Source organism: Diabrotica virgifera, chromosome 2 (genome assembly GCF_917563875.1).
Source record: "Diabrotica virgifera virgifera chromosome 2, PGI_DIABVI_V3a".
Lineage (NCBI taxonomy): Eukaryota > Metazoa > Arthropoda > Insecta > Coleoptera > Chrysomelidae > Diabrotica > Diabrotica virgifera.
This window is the reverse complement of record NC_065444.1, coordinates 14281528-14303768: the sequence shown is the minus strand read 5'-3', so window position 1 is coordinate 14303768 and position 22241 is coordinate 14281528. Positions and strand designations below refer to the sequence as shown.

General features: G+C 32.6%; 1 protein-coding gene across 1 annotated transcript in view; it reads left to right on the top strand.

Annotated features, from left to right (window-relative positions):
• Positions 1 to 22241, top strand: part of LOC114345421 (probable nuclear hormone receptor HR3) — a 411567-nt gene that overhangs the window by 30309 nt on the left and 359017 nt on the right. Inside the window, exon 2 of the mRNA XM_028296283.2 lies at positions 1422 to 1710. Within this exon, the coding sequence (XP_028152084.1) occupies positions 1692 to 1710 (19 nt within the window). The 5' untranslated portion in view covers positions 1422 to 1691. The remainder of the gene's footprint in view (positions 1 to 1421; positions 1711 to 22241) is intronic.

The window sequence follows — 22241 nt, the reverse complement described above, 5'->3', positions numbered from 1 at the left end:
TATGTTTTCATTCAATATTTGTCTTATTTTTCCCAGTATATGTAATTTCTATTTTGTTACATCATTGTTTATGAATGTTTTATGTTCTTTAGTATGTTTCAGTTTATTTTTAATCGGCGTAATTATTTCTTTATTGCTGCTTTTCTATAGTTTAACTTTTTGAAGTTATACTTCTTTAGGAGCTATTGAGATTGAGGGTGAATTTATATTGATCCGCGCGCATGCGCACACCGACAGTATGGTATTAGTCATTATACGGGCTCTGATTGGGTGTTGAAATGATCTGTCAATAATTGTTCAATATGGAGGTTATCGGTAAACAAAAATATTGTATATATTAGTTTTTATTGTTGTGAGGATAGAAATAAAATCAAATTTATAATTATAGTGACTTTTTAAATAGTTTTGAAAAGCCGCAGGTACGTAATTCTAAATGTTTCAGTTGTATTCCAATAAAAAATTATCTTCATACCTATCTATTTGAAAAATGTAAAAAAAATAATGTAGTTAGTAGTTACCTATTCGTAGGCAATGCTTTAATTTACATAATCTTATTACGAACAAACTTTCTACAAATCTTCATCTAATATATCGTTTTCTTACTCAATATTTTATTGTATTTTAATTCGACAAAAATCAAACTAATAATTTGATTATAAACAAAATGTCAAAAAGTTTATGGTGTAAACGTTTAGTTTGTGTATATTCCCGCATGACGTATACGCTTAGGTGGTCTAGTGGGAAATCGATCGACTCTCGTACGGCGCGATAGACGTGAACTGGGTTCAAGTCCCAAGCAAGTTGTTATTTTTTTATTTTTTTTTATAGATTTTATGATTGTAGTATATTATTATATAATTTTTTCAGAAAATACGTATTTAATTAAAATTTTTGGCAACAATTATTGTTCAGAAATCATTTGTGGCATTTTTCAATGTGTTTGTGTGTGTTTTATTCTTTTATTTTTTTAATTTTTGGTATTGTTTTAATAAAAATTTTTGGAAAGTAGTAGAGAAACTGTTTAAAGTATATTGATTTCGTTGAAATCATATAATAGAAGTATAACTTCTTACAAAAGTACACACATTCTTTTTTTTTCTCCTTATCCTTAAAGACGTTTGCCATTACATTTGCCCATTTAGTCTTATTTGCAGCCGCCCTGAATAGTTCTATGGAGTCCATTGCCGTAGGTTTTTAAGCTAAGAGTTGCGTCTTCTTCCTGGTCCCCTTTTGCTATTGATTGTGCCTTCGGTTATAAGTTGGAGCAGTTTATACTTTTGATTTCTTACGATGTGACCAAACTATTGTGTTCTCCGTTCTTTTATTATAAGCATTTTTTGCATAAACCAAAATATAGGTTAGATAATCTATAAAAAGAAATTTAAGAACATCAATTTTAATAATATTTTTTTTTGTTTCAGATTCAGGACGTCAGGATGGAGCCCTTTATGAAACTATAAAGTTTTCGCCGACAAACATGTTTCGTGTAATATTCGGTACTTGCAAGAAAAAAAAGTTTTTGCAATTCTGATAAATACTAGTTCGTTGTATTAAAATCGATCTTGGCGTCGTATCCATATATCTTCGATAAGTATCTATGGATTTTGGAACGTAAGTCGGGCTTTATTTTAACGGTTTTAATACACGGTGATCGACACTTTATTTGTATGCTGCTCTAAGGAAATGATACGATGCCCAGCACTATTAGAGGTAAGTCAAGTTATGGTTAGTTTTTTTGATTGGCAGAGTAATTGAGATCATCTTAATTAAAATATTTAAATATTTAATCGGTTCATAACGTTCTACGACGTCTTCCGATTCCCAATCGCCACTACTCTATCGTACCACACGTCTTCGTTTAAGCCTCTTTCTCTAATTTACCTATGAATTCCCTCTATCCAGCTTTTCTTAGGTCTTCCTCTTTTCCGCCATCCTTTTGGTGCCCACCGTAGTACTTGCTTGGATAATCTTTCTTCTTCCATACGTTGTACGTGACCAAACCATCTTAGTTGCCTTATATGCTTTACATCCATTATCTCCAATATTGTAATTTCTGATTTTATCTCTTCTTGATATACCAGCGGCTCTTCTCCAGAAGTCCATTTCAGTTGTTCTGAGCATATTTTCGGATTTGAGTTGCCAAACGTCGCTACTTTTATAGATGTTATGCTTATTTTCTTTGGAAATACTTTGGTCCCATAGGATTCTGTTCAATAATGCGATAGCTCTCCTTCCTTGTGTGAACCTTTCTTGGATATTCTTGCCCAATGTTCCATCTTGTGTAATTTTAAGCCCCAAGTTTTTATACTCCCGACAGTTATTAATAGTTATTTCATTTTCCAACGCTAGATCCTGCTGTAAACCTCCGAGGCACATATATTCCGTTTTTTTTTGGTATTCACTTCTAAACCCCAGTTACGGTACTCTTTTATGATTTTGCGGGACCATGAGAATCTGATTAGCAAAACATAGAGTGTATAGCATGTTATCATTTATCGGTATACCCATATTTCCTCTTCCAGGATTTCAAAACTTGCTCCAAATATATTTTAAATCGCGTGGGTGATAGGCAGCAGCCAATTTAGTGTTTAAGTATTTAGTATTTAAGGTACCCATTTAAGCAAACAGTAGGAAAGAAAGATAATTAAAATTTAATTTCGATAGAGAGTACCACCATTCTCTTATGCTCATTTTATCTTTTTGGAATCCTCAGATTGTGCTCTCTCACACACCACACAGATAGCACACCACAGCTCTCACTGAGGATTCCAAAAGAATGAAATGCGCATAAACGAATGGTGGTGGTGGTACTCTGTACCGAAATTAAATTTAACTGTTTTTATTAATTTTCGTTTACTCACACAATGGAGTACTTGAAATCAAATTCGCTGGAGTTTTTGCCTAGATAGTATGGAATCAGTTCATTTAGGTATCATCTGTTTGCTTTGAAAATTATAGAGAAAGCACCGATTTAGGCTGTTAGAGGTGAACATACGCCATCGGCTCGGATATTTTTAAGATAATATAATCAGTTGATTATCCTTAAATTATAATGAAACTTAAACTATTGCTTTTTTGATATGATGTGGGTTGGTAGTTATCATGTCCTTTATGTATAAAGTTTGTGAAAGAATCAAATTTGTAAAATCTCTTCCAGATATGACACGCAACATGCACACTTCAATTAATTACATGGTTCAACGCTTGCCGTAAAATTGAGGAAGGGCATTTTAAACACATTATAAAGTTTTTGTAAATAAATACACATAAATAAATAGAAGAGTTCAATTATGTTGGATAGTACCCCCGTTAAGATAGGCAAATTGCCTTGACTCTCAGAATTCAATTTTTTCTTTTCAATTTTAGGGGATTTTAGGGATTCTCTCCCTCTTATAGACTTCAAAATAGATCAAATGAAGGTTTTGTTTTTTAGGTTATATATAATTTGAGATAACTGAGTCCTTTTTTAGGATATTCAAAATTGGGAGAAACTCCGTCAAACCCCCAAAAACTGGGGGTTTGGGATTCTTTTTGGATGTTTAAACGCGTTTCTCCCATTTTTGAATGCCCTAAAGGACTCATCAACTTAATAACCTAACCTAGCGTAACAATAACAAAATCTTCATTTGATATATTTTGTCTATAAAATGGGGAAAATCGCCAAAACCCCCTAAAAAGCCTGTTTTTCGGATTATTGAAGATGGCGCACCTTACTGAAAAATCTGAAAGAAATTATAAATATACATAGTTTTTTATCAAATATACAAAATAAAAAAAATAGACTTGCAGCCCTCTAAAAAAAGTTATAGGTTCTTCTTTTTATGAGATTATGTACACTCAACCTACAGGTCTATAAATAATAGACGTGTTTTGTAAAAGCCTCAACTATATGTGTGACCTGTTTTTGAAATATTTATTGAATCCCACCTAAAAAAAATAAGAAGGAAAATATGACGTTTTGGTGGGGTGGGGAAGTGGAGAAGTATTTCAATGAGTGAATTCAATTGAAAGAATTCAATGAGTGAGGGTATTTTGCCTATCCTAACAGGGGTACCCTTTTCTTAAAATTTTCGTGACATACGGAGCATCTTTTTATCTTGATTTCGTTTATCTTTTACAGTCTTAATTATTGCTTCCTTTTTCATCTCACTGAAAGGTTTATTTCAATTATTTTACTAATAAACTAGCTATTCTCCATTAAAATACCGCTTTGACGGGTTTCCCACCGCCTACCTTTTTGTAAATCGCCAAATTTATAATTAAAATATAACGCTACAAGGAAACATGATTTTTATAATCCATGTTGTTAGACCGCACCGGTATGAAAAATATTTCTGATCCGGTTTCTTTGCGAAATCCTGTAGAAAAATGTTCCGAGCAAAATTTTTGGGCAGAAATTGTTCAAACAAATTCAAAAGATCACTTTTTTGCCCCAAAAAATATTTTTGTAGGTTTTTTTTGCAGAAAAAAGGTCTCTTCTCATTTTCTCAAAAGATGATAGTTTTCGAGTTATAAGAGATTTATCATCTGAAAAATGCAAAAATAAGCATTTTCGAGGTTTGAAAACTCTTAAGTAGATTATTACTTTTGACTTTACCAAGTTCCTAAATTATTGAAGTTTTTAAACATTCAGTTTCAAGATTCCGAAAAGTAATGAGGGTTTATTTTAATTTAGACCTCTATTTTTTAATTATTAATTATACGCGTCCACTCGACTTTTAAGTAGCAATTAGGCACTATATGATTGGCGTATTTAATTAGCACATTGGCAATAATTACTTGAATAAACAAATAAATTATTAAAAGTAAACTATATTAATAATAAAATTTTAATAAATGTAAAGTATTTATTGGGAATTTTTCGCATAAGTAGGCACGTATAATATGTACAAGTGTGCCAGAGACGTACCATATAGAGCAACGTGCGGCGGCATGCCTTCAGAATCTTGAAACTAAATGTTTAAACTTCAATAGTTAGGCACTTGGATACCTCAAAAATCATAATTTACATATGAGTTTTCAAGCCTCGCAGATGCGTATTTTCGCATTTTTCAGATTTTAATTTGCTTAGAAAACTTCATAAACTTTGAATGACTCAAACAACTTTTAATATTCTCCGTTGCGAAAAAGGTGATCTTTTAAATTTTGCCCGGCACGCTGCTGATTTGTTTAAAGGGGACATTTTTGAAAAGGAATACACAAAGAAAGCGAATCTGAAAATTTTCCATACGGGAGTTGCCTCACAACATTGACTATTAGACATATGTACCGGGTGTCCCAATAAGAATGGCTCTCGGCCATATCTCAGGAACCGTTTATAGTAGAGCTTTGAAATAAAAAATTTTATAACAAAATTTGCCTCAGGAAAAGCCTGGAAATTATTTTAATAATTGTGGGACCACCGCTAGAGGGCGTAATTGAATATCAAAAATTAAAAAATCTAAATTTTACAAAAATTTCCTAATGAAGGGGCACTGGAAATCCGATCGTCGTATTCTTCATAAAATTCTACGCATATTTGATTTGACAAGTTTAGGTCTACCTTTGGAAATAAGAGGTGGGGGTGAGTGGGAACCTTGTTATGAAAAACTGGCTGTGAGTCCGGTTCTGCTTAATCAAATTTTGCAAACTTGGTCTTGCTGAAGACAGATCTTTTTCGTCAATGTAAAAGTTATGATTTCGAACCAACTTACTGAGTAATATGCCAGCTAGAAGGCGTTATTTAATTTTTTTCAGAAATCTAGTGTTCCTTGGAAAATATTAAATACAAACATGCATTTTTAATACCATATTACAAAATTAGATAAAATTAGCAACAGAATAGCGAAAACCGCATGTTAATACCTTTTTTCTATCTCGAGATATCTTACAAAACGTGTAAATTTAAAAACATAACTGTTACTGTCACCGGTAAACGAAATTCATTAAAAGTAGTGTGCTATGGAAACAACAAAGAAACATTTTCCAGCTGTCAACGTATATTAGGTCTTTTCAACGCTTCTCATTTGTTTCGAGCCTCGTTCATATCTCGTATATTAATATTATACACGGATTATACGGCATATGACAGAGGCTCGAAACAAATGAGAAGCGTTGAAAAGCCCTATTACAAAGAAATAAAAACAACTATTTAGTGATGACATAAACGTCTAAATTTTTGCCCATCATTTTCGTTGCAAACATTTACTCTTTCAAGAGTAGATTGAACAGCAGTCTCAATTTCTGCTCTCGATATGCTTTGAATGGCGTTTAGTATTCTCTGGATAATGTATTCTAGAGTAGTGTATGATGGGCAACAATTTGAATATTTAGGTCGTCACTAAGTAGTTCTTTTTGTTCTGTGTTATATTTAATTTGGATAGTATTGTTTCTCTTTATATTGTTGTTTTAATTAATTATATTTTTATACGTTGACATCTGGAAAATGTTATTTTGTTTTTTTCCACAGCACAGTACTTTTAATTAACTTAGTTTACCGGTGATAGTAACAGTTATGTATAAAATTTACACGTTTCTCGAGATATCTTGAGATAGAAAAAAGATATCGACATGCGGTTTTCGCTATTCTATTGCTAATTTAATCTAATTTTATAAAGTATGATTAAAAATGCATACTTGTATTTAATATTTTCCAAAGAAAACTAGATTTCTGAAAAAAATTAAATAACGCCTCCCAGCTGGCTTATTACTTATTAGGATGGTTCAAAATTATCACGCTTACATTGAAGAAAAAGATCTGTCTTCAAAAAGACCCAGTTTTCAAAATTTGATTTAGCAGAACCGGACTTACAGCCATTTTTTCATAACAAGGTTCCCACTCACCCCCACCTCTTATTTGCAAAGGTAGAGTTAAACTTGTTAAATCAAATATGCGCAGAATTTGATTAAGAATACAATAATCGGATTTCCAGTGCCTCTTCATTAGGAAAATTTTGTAAAATTTAGATTTTTTAATTTTTGATATTCAATTACGCCCTCTAGCGGTGGACCCACAATTATGAAAATAATTTCCAGGCTTTTCCTGGGGCAACTTTTGTTATAAAATTTTTTATTTCAAAGCTCTACTATAAACGGTTCCTGAGATATGGCCGAGAGCCATTCTTATTGGGACACCCGGTACAATAGCTACAGGAAACTTTTTGTTACCTTGCGCGAACGTTACTATGCCAGAATATATATTCTCTTTCTCGGAGGTTCTTCAACTTCAACTTGGGTCACCAAATCATTGACATGATGCCGCCGTCCAAAAAACAATTAATTTTTAAAGGAAAATCGAAGGAAGGTGTCTACCTTAAAGGGGGTTGGGGTTGGGATGAAAAAATAGCGGAAGTGCGTGGAGGGTAGTCCGTCGAACTCCTGAACTACTAGAAGATTTCTTGTAGAGATGGGCGGAGGACTATGGTATTTTTTAACTGGTTTTGTAGTAATAATATTATGTAGATTCGATGGTAAATTAATATTAAACCCGCTTAACTCTTTATCATCCTCACCACTATTATTACTTCCTAAGTTTATCTGTGAAAAAATCATCGATTTCATGTAAAAATCTTATACCGGGTTTTTGAAGGTTCTAAAAGGTATGTTAGGGATAGCTGATCAAAAATTCGTAAAACGTACATATAAATTTCCTTTGTTTTTCTAAACAATAAAAAAAGTGAAAAAACCATTTTTTTTCCTCTAAAAGTTTCTTATACATTTTATACCATCATCAAAAATGATAAAGCAGCGGATTTTGATGAAATTTTAAGTGAAATATATAGGCTTAAAAATGATAGCAATATTTTAGAGGTCTTAACTTCGTTTTTTAATACCATTTACACCAGCAGACACCTACTTAATGGTTGGTCCAATTCATTGTTCATAGCTCTACCTAGATTCTCTACATAGAAGAAGATAACAGCAAAAACCTGTACTGATTATATCAGTTCGTTAAGCCATTTATTGAAAACTTTTTTAAACATCTTTTCTTTTAAACATCCTAGTTTGATGTAACATTTTAATCTAATGTTTCCTTGACGGACAACCTTTACTGGGCTTTGACCCACATATTTTTGTCAAACAATATCTTGGTGGTTAGCATGTACATTGCACGCGAGTATAACCTATAATTTTCTTAACCGTAGTCAAAATTTCAATATCTTTGCATTATTTTATCAGGTTATATTCATTTTAGGTAAACATTGATGATGACTGGTAAACCAGTCGAAAACTAGTTATGTTGTGATTTTGATGTGGCCCTTTTGAGGGATTTTAAATATACCTTTTATACAGGATTTTACTGTTTTTTGTACTATATGGTATACAGCCAACTACAGAAAACTTTTTCCTTGTGGATTTTTTCTAAAAGTCTTATTATGGCCGTGTCTATAACAAATGAGAGGAATGAGGAATGAAGAATACCTAAATGACACACAGGTTGGCTTCCCTAACGGGTTTGGAACTGGAGAGACATTATTTGGGATGAACGTACCTGCTCAAAGATGTCGTGATATATCTGTAGAGATGTACTGTTGTTTTATTGACTTCCAAAAGGCATTTGATCGTATTACTATTAAGCACACTAAATTGATCAAAGTTCTAAGAGGCTTTGGCTTGGATGGCAGAGACATTCGCATAATTGCAAATTTGTATTGTAATTAAACAACATCAGTTTTAGTAGACGGTTTTGATCATCTTCTTTACGTGCCATCTCCGGGACGGAGGTTGGCAATCATCACGGCTATTTTGATCTTAGATGCTCCTGCTCTAAATAGTTTGGTTGATGTGTATCCGTACCATTCCCTCAAGTTACGCAACCATGAGATTCTTCTTCTTCCTACACTTGTCTTGCCCTGGATTTTCCCTTGTATAATTAATTGAAGTATGTTGTATCTCTCATTACGCATAACATGCCCCAGTTATTGCAGCTTTCGTGTCTTGATGCAGTGGCGGCTCGTATAACTTTAGGAAGGTAGTGCCAGAATCCGGGCAGCTGCCTAAATTTTTAGTGACGGTTTTACGATATTGTCAAAAAGGATATAAAATAGAAATTAAAAAAAAATAGGCGCAGATATTTTTATCTTATCTATATATTTACTATTTTTGGGATGCCAAAAAATTGACCAAACTTTATCAAAACAGTTCCGTAAATTAAGTAATTAACAATAAAAAAAATTCAACTTACCACCAGTATTTACTGCTGATGTACTTTTTTTTCATCACTAGGTGGGGAATCTGCAAACAGACATCGGAGGTAAACATTTCCAACAGTGCTGGGTTCCTGAGCTGAAACCTCATCAGTGTCACGTCGACCAGTTTGGCCCTAAATCGGACCTCCCTGCCCTCCGTAACTCCGATGTGGCCGGGACCAGCTAAACCCCACCCCTCTCATACTAGGGCATCAGGGTGGAATCGCCCGTTAGGGCATGACTTCTCCCCGATGTCCTTCTTTTGCCCGATTCTCAGTCGCTCGTCATCACGCATCAGCTTCCGTCTCTCGCACTCATCCGACCACCACGTCCTTTAATCCTATGCTGTCAACCTTTCATTCTTCCTACCACTGCTGATGTACGATATAGTTTGTTGTTACGATATGGTCTCTAGAGCCTATTTAGAAAATTATAAAAATAACACTATTCTATTATTTACACACACGCACAAAGTTATTTAATATCACTTTTAAAGTTTACGATATGTGAAGTCCATCCTTCTTTCTTTTTTGGAGGCAAAATTTTCAATGACTTTATTATTAAAATTGTCAATGCCATTTACAAAATGTCTTTCTGTAGACAGCATACCTAAAGCACTTAGTCGTTCTTCCTTCATGGTATTTCTGAGGAATGTCTTGATTCGTTTTAGCATTGAAAAACAACGTTCTGCTTCAGATGTTGACATGGGAATGGTTATTAATATACTTAAAAGTTTAACAGTTTCTTCAAATGTACATTTTAAACCTTCATCATTTAATAAAACAGATAACGGAACAGCCCCAGAAGTAGTACTTAATTCGTCTCGCTGATACAATACTTGTAATTCAGTTATAAGCCGAGTTTTGTTTAAAAATAAAAATTGTGTGCATGTTTCATTAAGAAATGATTCGGGGAACTTATCCTTATAAGCAGAAAACTTCTCTGACATAAATAAATGCGAAACAACTAAATGTCCGGAGAAGGTAAACCTTGTTTTTATTTGCAACAAAACTGCATCGCATATCTCTAAGGCTTCCCGTTTTCTGCTGGGCCTGTCCTCTTCAATTCGCGCCTTTTTTTATTGGTTCATCATTATCGGTTTGTCTCTGTGACGTGTTTATTTCTTCTTGAATATTATCAATAATGACGTCCATTTGCTCCCTTATACCTTGAATTGCTGCTTCAAAATTCTCCAAATCTTTTTTGTTATTATAAATTGTCCTGTCGTCTGGTCTGTGAGTTCTTTGCCAAATTGATCTAGCTTTTTGTTTTACTTTGACAGAATCAGTGCATACTTTTTGCAATTGATGAAAAATAATTTCTACGTGAGGCATAATTTTATTAAAAATAAATAACCAAAATACAAAATCTTTATCCTGGAGCTTTAATTTGTAACCATTTGCTTGATTAATGGAAGACAAATCACGTGAAGTACTTTGTATAATGTCCATAACTGCAATGAGGTCTTTTCTATTTTCATGACCAGTATGAACACTTCGTGATTGAAAATTCCAACGTGTTTGGGAAGATTTTGGCAACCTGCGATTAATCACCTCATCCAAAATTTTTGTTCTTTGAGGAGACGTTGAAAAGAATGAGCACAAACCAGATAAATTAGAAAAAAATATCCTAGCCTGTTTATTGATGGAACATGCACTTGTCATAATTAAATTCATTTGGTGTGCATAGCAATGAACGTAATTTGCAAGAGGATATGTCTCCTTAATAATTTTTTGCACACCATTTAAGCCACCACTCATAACAGATGCGCCATCATAACTTTGAGCAATTAATTTGTTTGGAGTATGTTTTAACAAGGGATTTAAAACATTTAAAATACATTCAGCGATTGACTTAGCATCATGTCCACCCGGCACGTAAAATCTCCAAAATCTCTCAACTGGTCGTCCTTTACACAAATATCGGAAGACTATAACTAATTGAAATTCACCAGCAACGTCTGTGGTTTCATCGGCAATCACTGCAACATAAGGAGAATTTTCAATTTCTTTCTTAATTTCCTCATGGTAAACATCTAACATGCACTCCAGTAGTTCATTTTGTGTTGTTTTTAAGGTACCTTTAAAAGATTTGGAACTTTGAATGTGAATCTTTAAGTCGTTGTCTAATTCAGCGCTAAAATTGACCAGCTCCTTAAATATGCCTCTGTTGTCTGAATTTTTCGTTTCGTCGTGACCTCTTAGAGCTAACTCAAAAGCTCCACAAAACCTTATACAATTTATGATTTGATTCAAGACATATCGATTCTTATCTACCTGTTCATTATGTTTAATTAGAGTATGACGATAAGCTGAATTTAATTGGGTTTTTATATTTAACTTACCAAGCATTGAAAAGCTATAAACGTTATTCTTGTGCACTTTAGATTTTTCATGAGATTTCAATTTCTCCCATACATGTGCAAGATCATCGGTGCCTTTGTTTGACCAAGTCTCGTCACCTCCAAACAAAACGCATACAAAACAGAACAGTTTATTAGTTTGTTCGCAACCACATAACCAGCTATTTTTATCATAAATAGTTTTATTAAACTTACGACAGCGAAGTTTTTGTCCATTTCCACTTTGTTTTTCAATTTTTAAATCGGGTAAAGGCCGACCGAGTTCTTTAATTTGTAGTTTTTTTCTAACGAAAAACCACCAAAAGAGTTTTTTAATATACTAATTTGATTCATTGTCAAAAAATAAATTAAACGTAGAAAATAATCAATATATTATTTTTATACCTACGACACCCACGACCACAACGCACTAATAATTACAAATTAAAAAATATAGTAGAGTATAAACACAAATATACAATACAGTAGTAGATAATAAACACAATAGCGTCAAGCGAACGCGTAAAGAGGCTAGAAATAGATCTAAAACATTGTATCTTAAGATCCACTAACTTCCTTTTCGAGATTTCGAGCCAGGCACGGAGAGTCCAATTTAAACGTATATTAAAAGTGCAATACCGCTCTATCTCTGTCACTTACACATGATGCTCATACAATCTTTCTCTTTTCTGCCGAGCCACTATGCCGTTCGGCACTGGGATTTTTGTGATCTTCATCCCTTATCCGATCAGCTGTGGGTGGCCAGAGTCGGTAGATTTGCATTGCGCTACACAGTTGCCAGATTTGATATAATTTATGAAAATAAAGAGAAATAATTACAAAAAAAATTAACAGGCATTAAGATGTTTTTAAGATAAAAAATATGTTTCTGCATAGTTAGCAAGGTAGTGCCATGGCTCTATGGCACTACCTCACGGGCCGCCACTGTCTTGATGGTTTCCAATATTCTTGTTTATCATAGGCTCTTAATATTAAAAGAGGAGCACGGTAGAGATACCTCTTGTCACCCTTGTTTTTCAACGTTTACTCCGAAAGAATTTTTAGAAATTCACTTTCTAAAAAACAACAAGGACTAATTATTGTGAACGGTAAAGTTATTAATAATTTGCGACATGCAGACGGCACAGTACTCCTAGCTTCTACTTAAGAAGATCTGCAAACATTACTTGACAGTGTCGTTGAGAGTTGTATGGTAGTAGGTCTGGATCTGAACTTAACAAAAACCAAAATACTCGTAATAAGTAAACAATAGAATATAAAACCGTTGTTTGCCTAGGATATCAGTTAAATTGTAGAGGGTCACGGTGAAATTATATCCAGAATTGAGCAGGCCAGAACCGGTTTTAGAAGGATGTGCAAGGTATTATGTAACAGAAACCTAAAATTGTCATTGTAGATCCGCTTACTTCGCTGCTACGTGTTCTCGGTCTTGATTTATGGTATCGAGTCTTGAATTGTGAATAAAAGTGATCTAAAGATTTTAAAAGTTTCCTGAGTGGAAAATATTCGAAACCCCACAATAATAGAACGTCTCAACAATACTACCGAGATTATAAAAAGCACGAAGAAGATAAAGCTAGAGTACTTGACATGTAATGAGGGGTCCCAAGTATAGGTTGCTATAAAATATTATACAAGGAAAAATAGCAGGCAAACGCAGTCCAGGACGAAGAAGAACCTCATGGTTGAAGAACTTGCGAGATTGGTATGGTATTGATACAAGCATGCTATTTAGGGTTGCAGTGACTAAAATTAAGATAATGATGGTAAACGTTTCTGAACAGACATGGTACATGAAGAAGAAGTAGTATTCGAGATACCATTTTCTAATTAATAGTGGGCATTGTACCTACATTGTAGCCACCCAATAACCTTAACATGAATCTGAGATGTCAAATTTTCTGAAAAAGCCCTACGACAGCTGATCTATAATTTGTGTATTTACTTGGCTTTTTAGCAAGATTCTTACTGTATGCTAAACACTGTACCTATTTGCGGAATGTTTAAGGTTATTTAGCATTCTTTGCAAGTTTGTTTGTGCACTCGGAGCTTTAGTGGTAAAATTTAAATATCTTTCAGGCCATACTTGATCCACCTGTAACCACTTACTTATTCCATATACAGGGTGAGTCATGAGGAACTGTACATACTCCTACCTCGTATAGAGGCCCCTATGGGGAATAACAAATGGTCATTAAAAAATGTCTGCTCCTATTGTTTAATAATATACAGGGCGAGTTTCGCATTTTGACAGAAATTTGTATTCGTCATAATTTTTGAACGGTCAGATCGATGTGTCTCTTATTTTGGTCAATCGTTACACTATTACCACCTAATCAACTGATTTATTCAAACTAGAAAAAATCAGGTCCGGCTTTAAAAAATTAGTTCGTTGGGGTCTTAGAAAAAATTTCACCCTGTATATGCTTTTTGAAAACTCTAATATGAATTTTACAAATTAGACAAATAGGCCATTAAAATGACATATTTATTTTTTTCCCCACACGATTACTTAATTTTTTATTAAAAAATCAAATTTGTCAAAATCGCAATTTTACCATAAAAATAAAAAAAAAACTTTTTTCTTAAAAATAAAAGTTTTACCATTTTTTTTTCTATAACACGACTAGATCTATAACTCCCCATAACACTTCTCTTTGGACTCTATAGTTTAACATAGACGTGATCAAATAGATAAATTTTAAATTTTTTCACTTAATTTTTGCGATTTAACTTTGCAATTTACGAATCTGCATCTTTTATTTGTAAAAATTCATAACTTTTACGAGAAGAAGACTGAAAGTCTACAACAATTTTCATAGTCTTCACAATGGTAAGAGATATGTGCTGTAAAATTTTAGAAAAAAAAATATTAAAATGGAACATAGTTGTAGCGAGTTAAACCGTGATTTCATTTTTTTCATTTTTAGGCTAAAATTCCGATTTTGACAAATTTGATTTTTTAATAAAAAATTAAGTAATCTTGTGGGAAAAAAAATAAGCCATTTTAATTGCTTATTTGTCTAATTTGTAAAATTCATATTAGAGTTTTCAAAAAGCGTAAACAGGGTGAAATTTTTTCTAAGACCAAAACGAACAATTTTTTTAAATCCGGGCCTGATTTTTTTCTAGTTGGATAAATCAGTTAATTGGGTGGTAACATAAATTAAATATTCAAAAAAAATTAATTTTTGCAATAAAAGTTAATTTTTTTAAATCTATGGTTCACTTTACCAAACTTTTAATTATTATTCATAGTCAAATTTGATTTTTTTATAAAAAATTAAGTAATCATGTGGGGAAAAAATAAATATGCCATTTTAATTGCCTATTTGTCTAATTTGTAAAATTCATATTAGAGTTTTCAAAAAGCGTATACAGGGTGAAATTTTTTCTATGACCCAAACGAACTAATTTTTTAAAGCCGGACCTGATTTTTTTCTAGTTTGAATAAATCAGTTGATTGGGTGGTAACACAAATTAAATATTTGTTAAAAAAATTAATTTTTGTAATAAAAGTTAATTTTTTTAAATCTGTGGTTGACTTTACCAAACTTTTAATTTATAGTCAAATTTAATTTTTTTATTAAAAATTAAGTAATCGTGTGGGGAAAAAAATAAATATGCCATTTTAATTGCCTATTTGTCTAATTTGTAAAATTCATATTAGAGTTTTTAAAAAGCTTATACAGTTTGAAATTTTTTCTAAGACCGAAACGAACTAATTTTTTAAAGCCGGACCTGATTTTTTCTAGTTTGAATAAATCAGTTGATTAGGTGGTAATAGTGTAACGATTGACCAAAATAAGAGACACATCGATCTGACCGTTCAAAAATTATGACGAATACAAATATCTGTCAAAATGTGAAACTCATTCTGTATATTATTAAACAATGGGAGCAGACACTTTTTAATGGTCATTTGTTATTCCCCATAGGAGCCTCTATACGAGGTAGAAGTATGTACAGTTCCTCATGACTCACCCTGTATATGACTCCATTATTCGATTTTCGTGATAACCTGCAATCAAAACCATGAATATATCTCGTTAATGATCAGATCGGTTGTCGGTTTCCTTAATAAGGTAATTTTTTAGTCAGCGTTGTCGGAGCGTTTTTAAGCAGGAACCGTTATTCAGTGTCCCAACTCGAGCTGCGAGTGCCTATGCCAGTGTAAGCTCCAAAGGTCACCGACCGGCCAGTCAACTGCCGAAATTATAGTGCCGAGTTTTTGGTTATGGCTTAGCCGCAGATCCTCTTGGATTCCTACGTATATGTATGTACAAGACATTTTGAGTTAAAGGAGTGGCGTAACACATTTTTATTTACCTACGTAGACGCCAGAAATACGCGAAATATAGCGCCATCCATCTACCGTTAGTAACTATCAGTGACAGGCATAATGGTAGTTGGATGTGTATTGTGTATGGGGTGTGAAAACTGTAAAGAAAACTTGCGTAACAAATTCTAAACTAGGCAAAATTCACTAGGCATCACCCCTATAAAGTGACAATAGGCATCACCTCTATAAAGTGACAAAATTGACCAAATATTATTTATTAGTACAATACATTACAATCCATAATAAGGCAAGGCAATGAATAATAAAGCAGCAAAAAGCTCAAAACCTACCAAATTTTTACAAATGGATGAATCTCAATGAAACTTTTTGCATTCGATTCGTAAGGACCTTAGGAAACTTTGTGAACAAAAATGAGGATGATGAAATGAAATTGCTTTATTGAACAAGGAAAATACATCTTTCCAAAATAAATTTCGAAGTGCTGAAACATTATAAATTTTTAATTGTTGACGGAAATCAATTCAATATTACTTCAGGAAGATTTTGGTGCCCAGGATAAGGCTCGTCTGTGAATTTTTTGGATCATATGATACACGAATATCATATCATATCGGATTTTTTTTTGGATCATAATATGATATACGAATATAATATCATGTAGGTTCGAAATACCGGACAAACAATCACAGACGTTTGAAACGCATGTTGGGCTGCGACAGGTAGATGTGCTGGCGTATCTGCTTTTCAACATAGCTCTGGAAAAGACGGTCAGATATGCCCGAATAGACAACAGAGGAAATATTTTTAATAAATCATCCCAAATTTTGGCATATACAGATGATGCGGACCTAGTTGCCGCACCACAACACGCAAGATAGAAGAAATGTATACCACCTTCTCAAATGCCTCAAGAAATATGGGCCTGCGAATACATGAGGAGAAAACTAAGATGATAGCATCAACACTCAACAATAGAGCCAGAAACATCGTTCACCAATTCACGGTTGATAACTCTACCTTTGAAGTGGTGGGCAAATTCACATACTTAGGCTCCCTTATCACCTAGGAGAACGTCATGACGGAAGAAATCAAGCGAAGGATAATTCTAGCAGACAAATGCTATTTTGAACTGAGTAGACATATAAGAAGCAGAAACTTAAGCCAAAAAAACAAAAATAACCATATACAAAACCCTTATGCAACCAGTGTTGACATATGGATAGGAGACATGGACCATCTCCATGGCGGATGAAAACCTTCTGCTTATATATTTGAACCAAGGATCCTGAGAGGAATATTAGGTGGCATCTGTGAAAATGGTGTTTGCAGGAGGAGATACAACTACGATAAACTACAGATATAAACATATTATTAAATTTGGTGGTAAAGACGTAGTATCTCCTTTAAATATAGGAAGACTAATATGAGCAGGAGCAGGACATCTAACAAGATCACGGTAGAAGAATCCTTATATCACAATCTGTGGGAAGTAGAAATAGGGGTACAAAAAAAACTCAGATAAAAGGATGGTGTAGACGAGGATGGTAGAAAAATAGGCGCAGCAAACTGGCAACAGTTGGCAATGGATAGAACTGACTGGCGTAATAGACTTGGGAAGGTCGAGGCTCTTTTATTAGGCTGTAGCACCATTGATGATGATGATATCATGTCGGTAATGGTTTCTTTGGACCTGGTGTCAAAAAACCTTCCTGACTTGTAATATAACATTAAATTATTATAAATAACAGACTATGAATTTATGAAAAAAAGTTTCTACCACCAAAAGAAATACAGTAGAACCCCGCAAATCCGAACCCCGCTAATCCGAACGTTCGGTAAATCCGAACCAATGGAAAGTGAACAAAATTAAAAAATTCAAGAAAAAAACTTAAAAACATGTTTATTATAGAGAGTAAAACCAGAAAATTTAACAATGTAGGATTAATAGGACTTTGACATTTTATAAAATTTCTTGAAAATGAATACGTACTTTATACGTAGTGCTTATAATAATATAGTATATAGGTTAAACAAAACTTCGATTCTATTGTAGTCAACTTGAGTCCAAAAATATTGTCCACACTCTTGTGAGAACGTTTTGTGACTCAAAATCAACGACAATGAAAGTATTGAATTATTAGTTAAGCTAATTTTCGGATAATCCGAACTTTTCGGAATCCGAACAGGCTGTCCCCCCAATTAGTTCAGATTTGCGGGGTTCTACTGTATTTTAAATTGGCTAAAAACGAATACGTATGTATTTTGAAACCCTCGAATAAAACTATTGAAAGAATGTCACTGGAAAATGACATAAACGTGTTGCAATATCACGAAATTCATTCCGGTAAGTTTTTTTTGACAGTCAAGTCACAGATATACTACTTATATTAGCAATTATAAAGTTGGCGCTTTTTAACTGATAAAACGGTAAAAGCTTATAAAGACCTGCTGCTTCTAATATCCATACAGTACTTACTGAAAACGTTATTCTTTATTGGGCCTAAATATCCGTTAACCATTAATTAACACTGCAATTATGAAACATGTATGCAAAAAGCGTGTATTAAAAATTAAGTAAATGTATATAGTAAGTCAATATATGTGTCAACATATACAGGGTGTGTGAAAAGAAGGAACGGTCAAATATTGCTCGAAATGAACACCGGATCGAAAATCTGAATAATGTGCGTTCAATATTTTTCAAAAATCTATCGAGTGGGACCAAACCTGACTCCCCACTCCACCCCCTGAAGGTTGAGTAGGAGCAACTTTTAAATCTTGAATGGGAACCCTCATTTTTTTAAACGCTTTTATTTAGTTCGATGTTTGCGTCAAATCTTTAGACGTTAATTTGACTGCCTTTTCTTCAATGCCAATGAATGAAAATTTGCAAACATTTGCGTTCGTGGGAACAATACACGAATAGTCAATAATTTTTTTTATGTTTATTAATTGTTTAAATAAATAAAAACGATTTTAATGGAAAATGCTTAAATTCTCTTGCTTTTTACAATGGAGAAACTTGAGACTTTTAAGGATTGTAGTTAATGATATGAACTATACATAATTTCACTTTTTACGTTAATTGTTTACGTTATGCTTCATAAATAAACAATAAGGTTTCAAATTTTGAACGCTCATATATTTGTTTATATAAAAATCGGCGCCTATTCGTGTCAAATTTCAATACGATACGAAACAAAACTTCAACCAAAACTCGAATTAAAAAAATTCGGGTTTTTATCGTAGTCTTATAAAAACCACCGGTAGAGACGTTTTGTGCTACAATTAACATTAGAATTCGTTTTGGCGTATTAATTAATTAAACGCTTTTCTTTAGTTCAATCGTTTGGGTCAAATCTTTGGACGGTAATTTAACTGCCTTTTCTTCAATGTAAATGACTAAACATTTGCAGACATATGCATTCGCGGGAACAATACAAGAATAATTAATAAAAAAAATTTTTATGTTTATTAATTATTTAAATAAAAAACGATTTTAACGGAAAATGCTTAAATTCTTTTGTTTTTTACAATGAAGAAACTTGAAACTTTTAAAGATTGTAGCTAAATATATGAACTATACATAATTTGACTTTTTACGTTAATTGTTTACGTTATGCTTCATTAATAAACAATAAAGTTTCAAATTTTTGCCGATTCCGACTACTTTCATGTTTGTACATCATATGTTTTATGCATATTTTAATAATCATGACGATATATTTTAATGTTTAAAAAGTGTAAGACTAAAAAGTAAAAAAAAATATATGAAAAAAAAATTTTTAAGAAACGCTTTTCTTTAGTTACGAGTGACTAACATTAAAAATATTATAAAAAAAAAGAATGTGTGTGTACTTTGTACGCACGTAAGAAGTTATACTTCTATTATATGATTTCTTAAAAATAAATATACTTTAAACAGTTTGTTTTAATTTTTTTTAAACATCAAACTAATTTTGTGCTTACCGCTTTCAAAACAATAAAAAAAAGTATAGGATTGCTCCGGATTCGAACTCAAGACCTCTCGATCTCTGGCCGAATGCTATACCAAATACGCTACGAGGACTGTGTCTGTATTCGGACGTACCTAATGACAATTCACGGTAACAAACAGACAAGGTGAAGTATAATAAATATACAATAAAATGTTTTAATATTACTCATCTTACTCCTAAGGAAGACAAATCCAAAGACACAAAAATTATAATAAATATATTTACTAAAAACACTAATATATTCTTTTCACGCCTTTTCTTGCACTGATATATTTATATACTTCGTCTAATTTACTAACCGTTGCACGTCATCCGCGTCATCCGCGTCATAGCCTGTGACGTCGCATGATACCAACACGAAATATTTGGCGGTAGGTGTGTTCTTTTTTAGAATCATTTTGCCGAGTACACTGGAATTACAGCCACTAGACATATTTTATTATATACGCGTAGAAATAATATTTGAAGATTTCTATTAATGTTAACCTAAAGAAATACACAATGATATGTTTCATTTAATTTGTATAAATGGATTATAAAGCGTTTTTATGAAGCACATTTGTTCGGAACACACTGTAACTGTAATCGAATGAAGGTGACATTTTAGAATAAATTGGTAACATTTATTTGACAGTTGCGGTGATGGCACTTCATATTTGTTTATATTCTTTACTAGTTATAAGTATCTGTTCTATTATATTTACTGTTTTTATTATTTACTTTACTATAAAAAGATCCTCTACTATAAAAATATAAATTTCACCTAATTTTATCACGACTTGGAATAATCGAGGTATCTGACAACTTTTTAGTTGTTATTGTAGATATATACAAAGAAACCTATCGGCTTCTCCCAAGAGTTCGGAGCCGTTTTTTAATAATAATTAAACAATGCAGTGCAAAAACGCTTGCACTGCAAATCTTAAATGATTATAACTTAATTCTTGTTCTCTATTTCTTAAGTTTTTATTTATTTACATTGAATATTAATTTGTTTTGTCGTTTAATCCACGTTTACAATAATTATGTGATCTATTTGATTTAAAATGGATTCAGGATTTTTTTATACTTTGGCAACTATGTCAACTTAGATCTCTGGCGTAGATAATGACGTGCATCGGTAAGTAAATTAGACGGACTGTACATAACTTGAAAGATTTAGCAACTAAACGCCATACTGTCTGTGTGCGCATGCGCATGCGCGCAGTATTATGAAATTTTACTCTCAATCGCGCCTAATATAACTTCAAAAATCAAACTAAAAAGCAAAAAATAAAAAAAATGAAAAAATCCAACACATTCGTCAAAGAAAAGCGTGGGGCGAAAACCGTTTATTCGATGAAGACGCGCCACGCTTTTCTTTGACGAATGTGTTAGATTTTTTCAATTTTTTTTATTTTTTGCTTTTTAGTTGATTTTTTTATAATATTTTTAATATTATAATATTTTTAATGTTAGTCACTCGAAAAACTAAAACGAGTAACTAAAGAAAAGCGTTTCTTAAAAATTTTTTTCATATTTTTTTATTTATTGCAGATTTGGATTCCTTATGCAAAAATAAGTAATTTTTATTCGAGACATTTTTTAGAATTATTGATACATGGCGCTATAATCGAAAAAAAAACAATTTATATATGATCTATAAACGATCTATATACAGTGCGGTGGAATAAGTGTTGCCCCCCCCCCCTGTTAACTTGCTTATTTTAGGAATATAAGCAAAACTCTCGGACAGGTCGATTTTTAAACTAACCATAGTATATTACAGCATCAACGTTTCGAACTTTACGCGATCCCTCTTCAGGTGACAGCCATAACTTTGATTTTTTTAAATGGTGAAGTAAATCATGTGACACCTCATTTAACAGCTTTTGAAATACTTATTTCAAAAATGTATAATACTTTAATCCTTTTTGAGATCGTAGGCGCAAAATTTCGGTCGAACACTTTTTAAACGCATTTATTTTTTTCGAATTCTGAGAAAACTAATAAGTATTTTTGAAAAGTTTAAACGCAGAATGAAATATTAGATTATTACCGAGGGCCGACAGTCCCTTAGAATAAATAAAAAGTTTATTTTGAATGATATATTTGAAATTAAACATCACACTAAATTTTCTCTTTTTTTCTCCACTGTGACTTATTAAAATAAACATTATAGGAGTTCTCAGGGACTTTAGACCATCGAGAATACTGTAATATTTCATTCTGCGTTTAAATTTTTCAAAAATACTTATTAGTTTTTTCAGGATTCGAAAAAAATGATTGCATTTAGAAAGAAGTCGACCAAAATTTTGCACCTACGCTCTCAAACAGGATTAAAGTATTATACATTTTTGAAATCAGTATTTTAAGAGCTTTTAAATGAGGTGTCACATGACGTACTTTCCCATTTAAAAAAATCAAAGTTA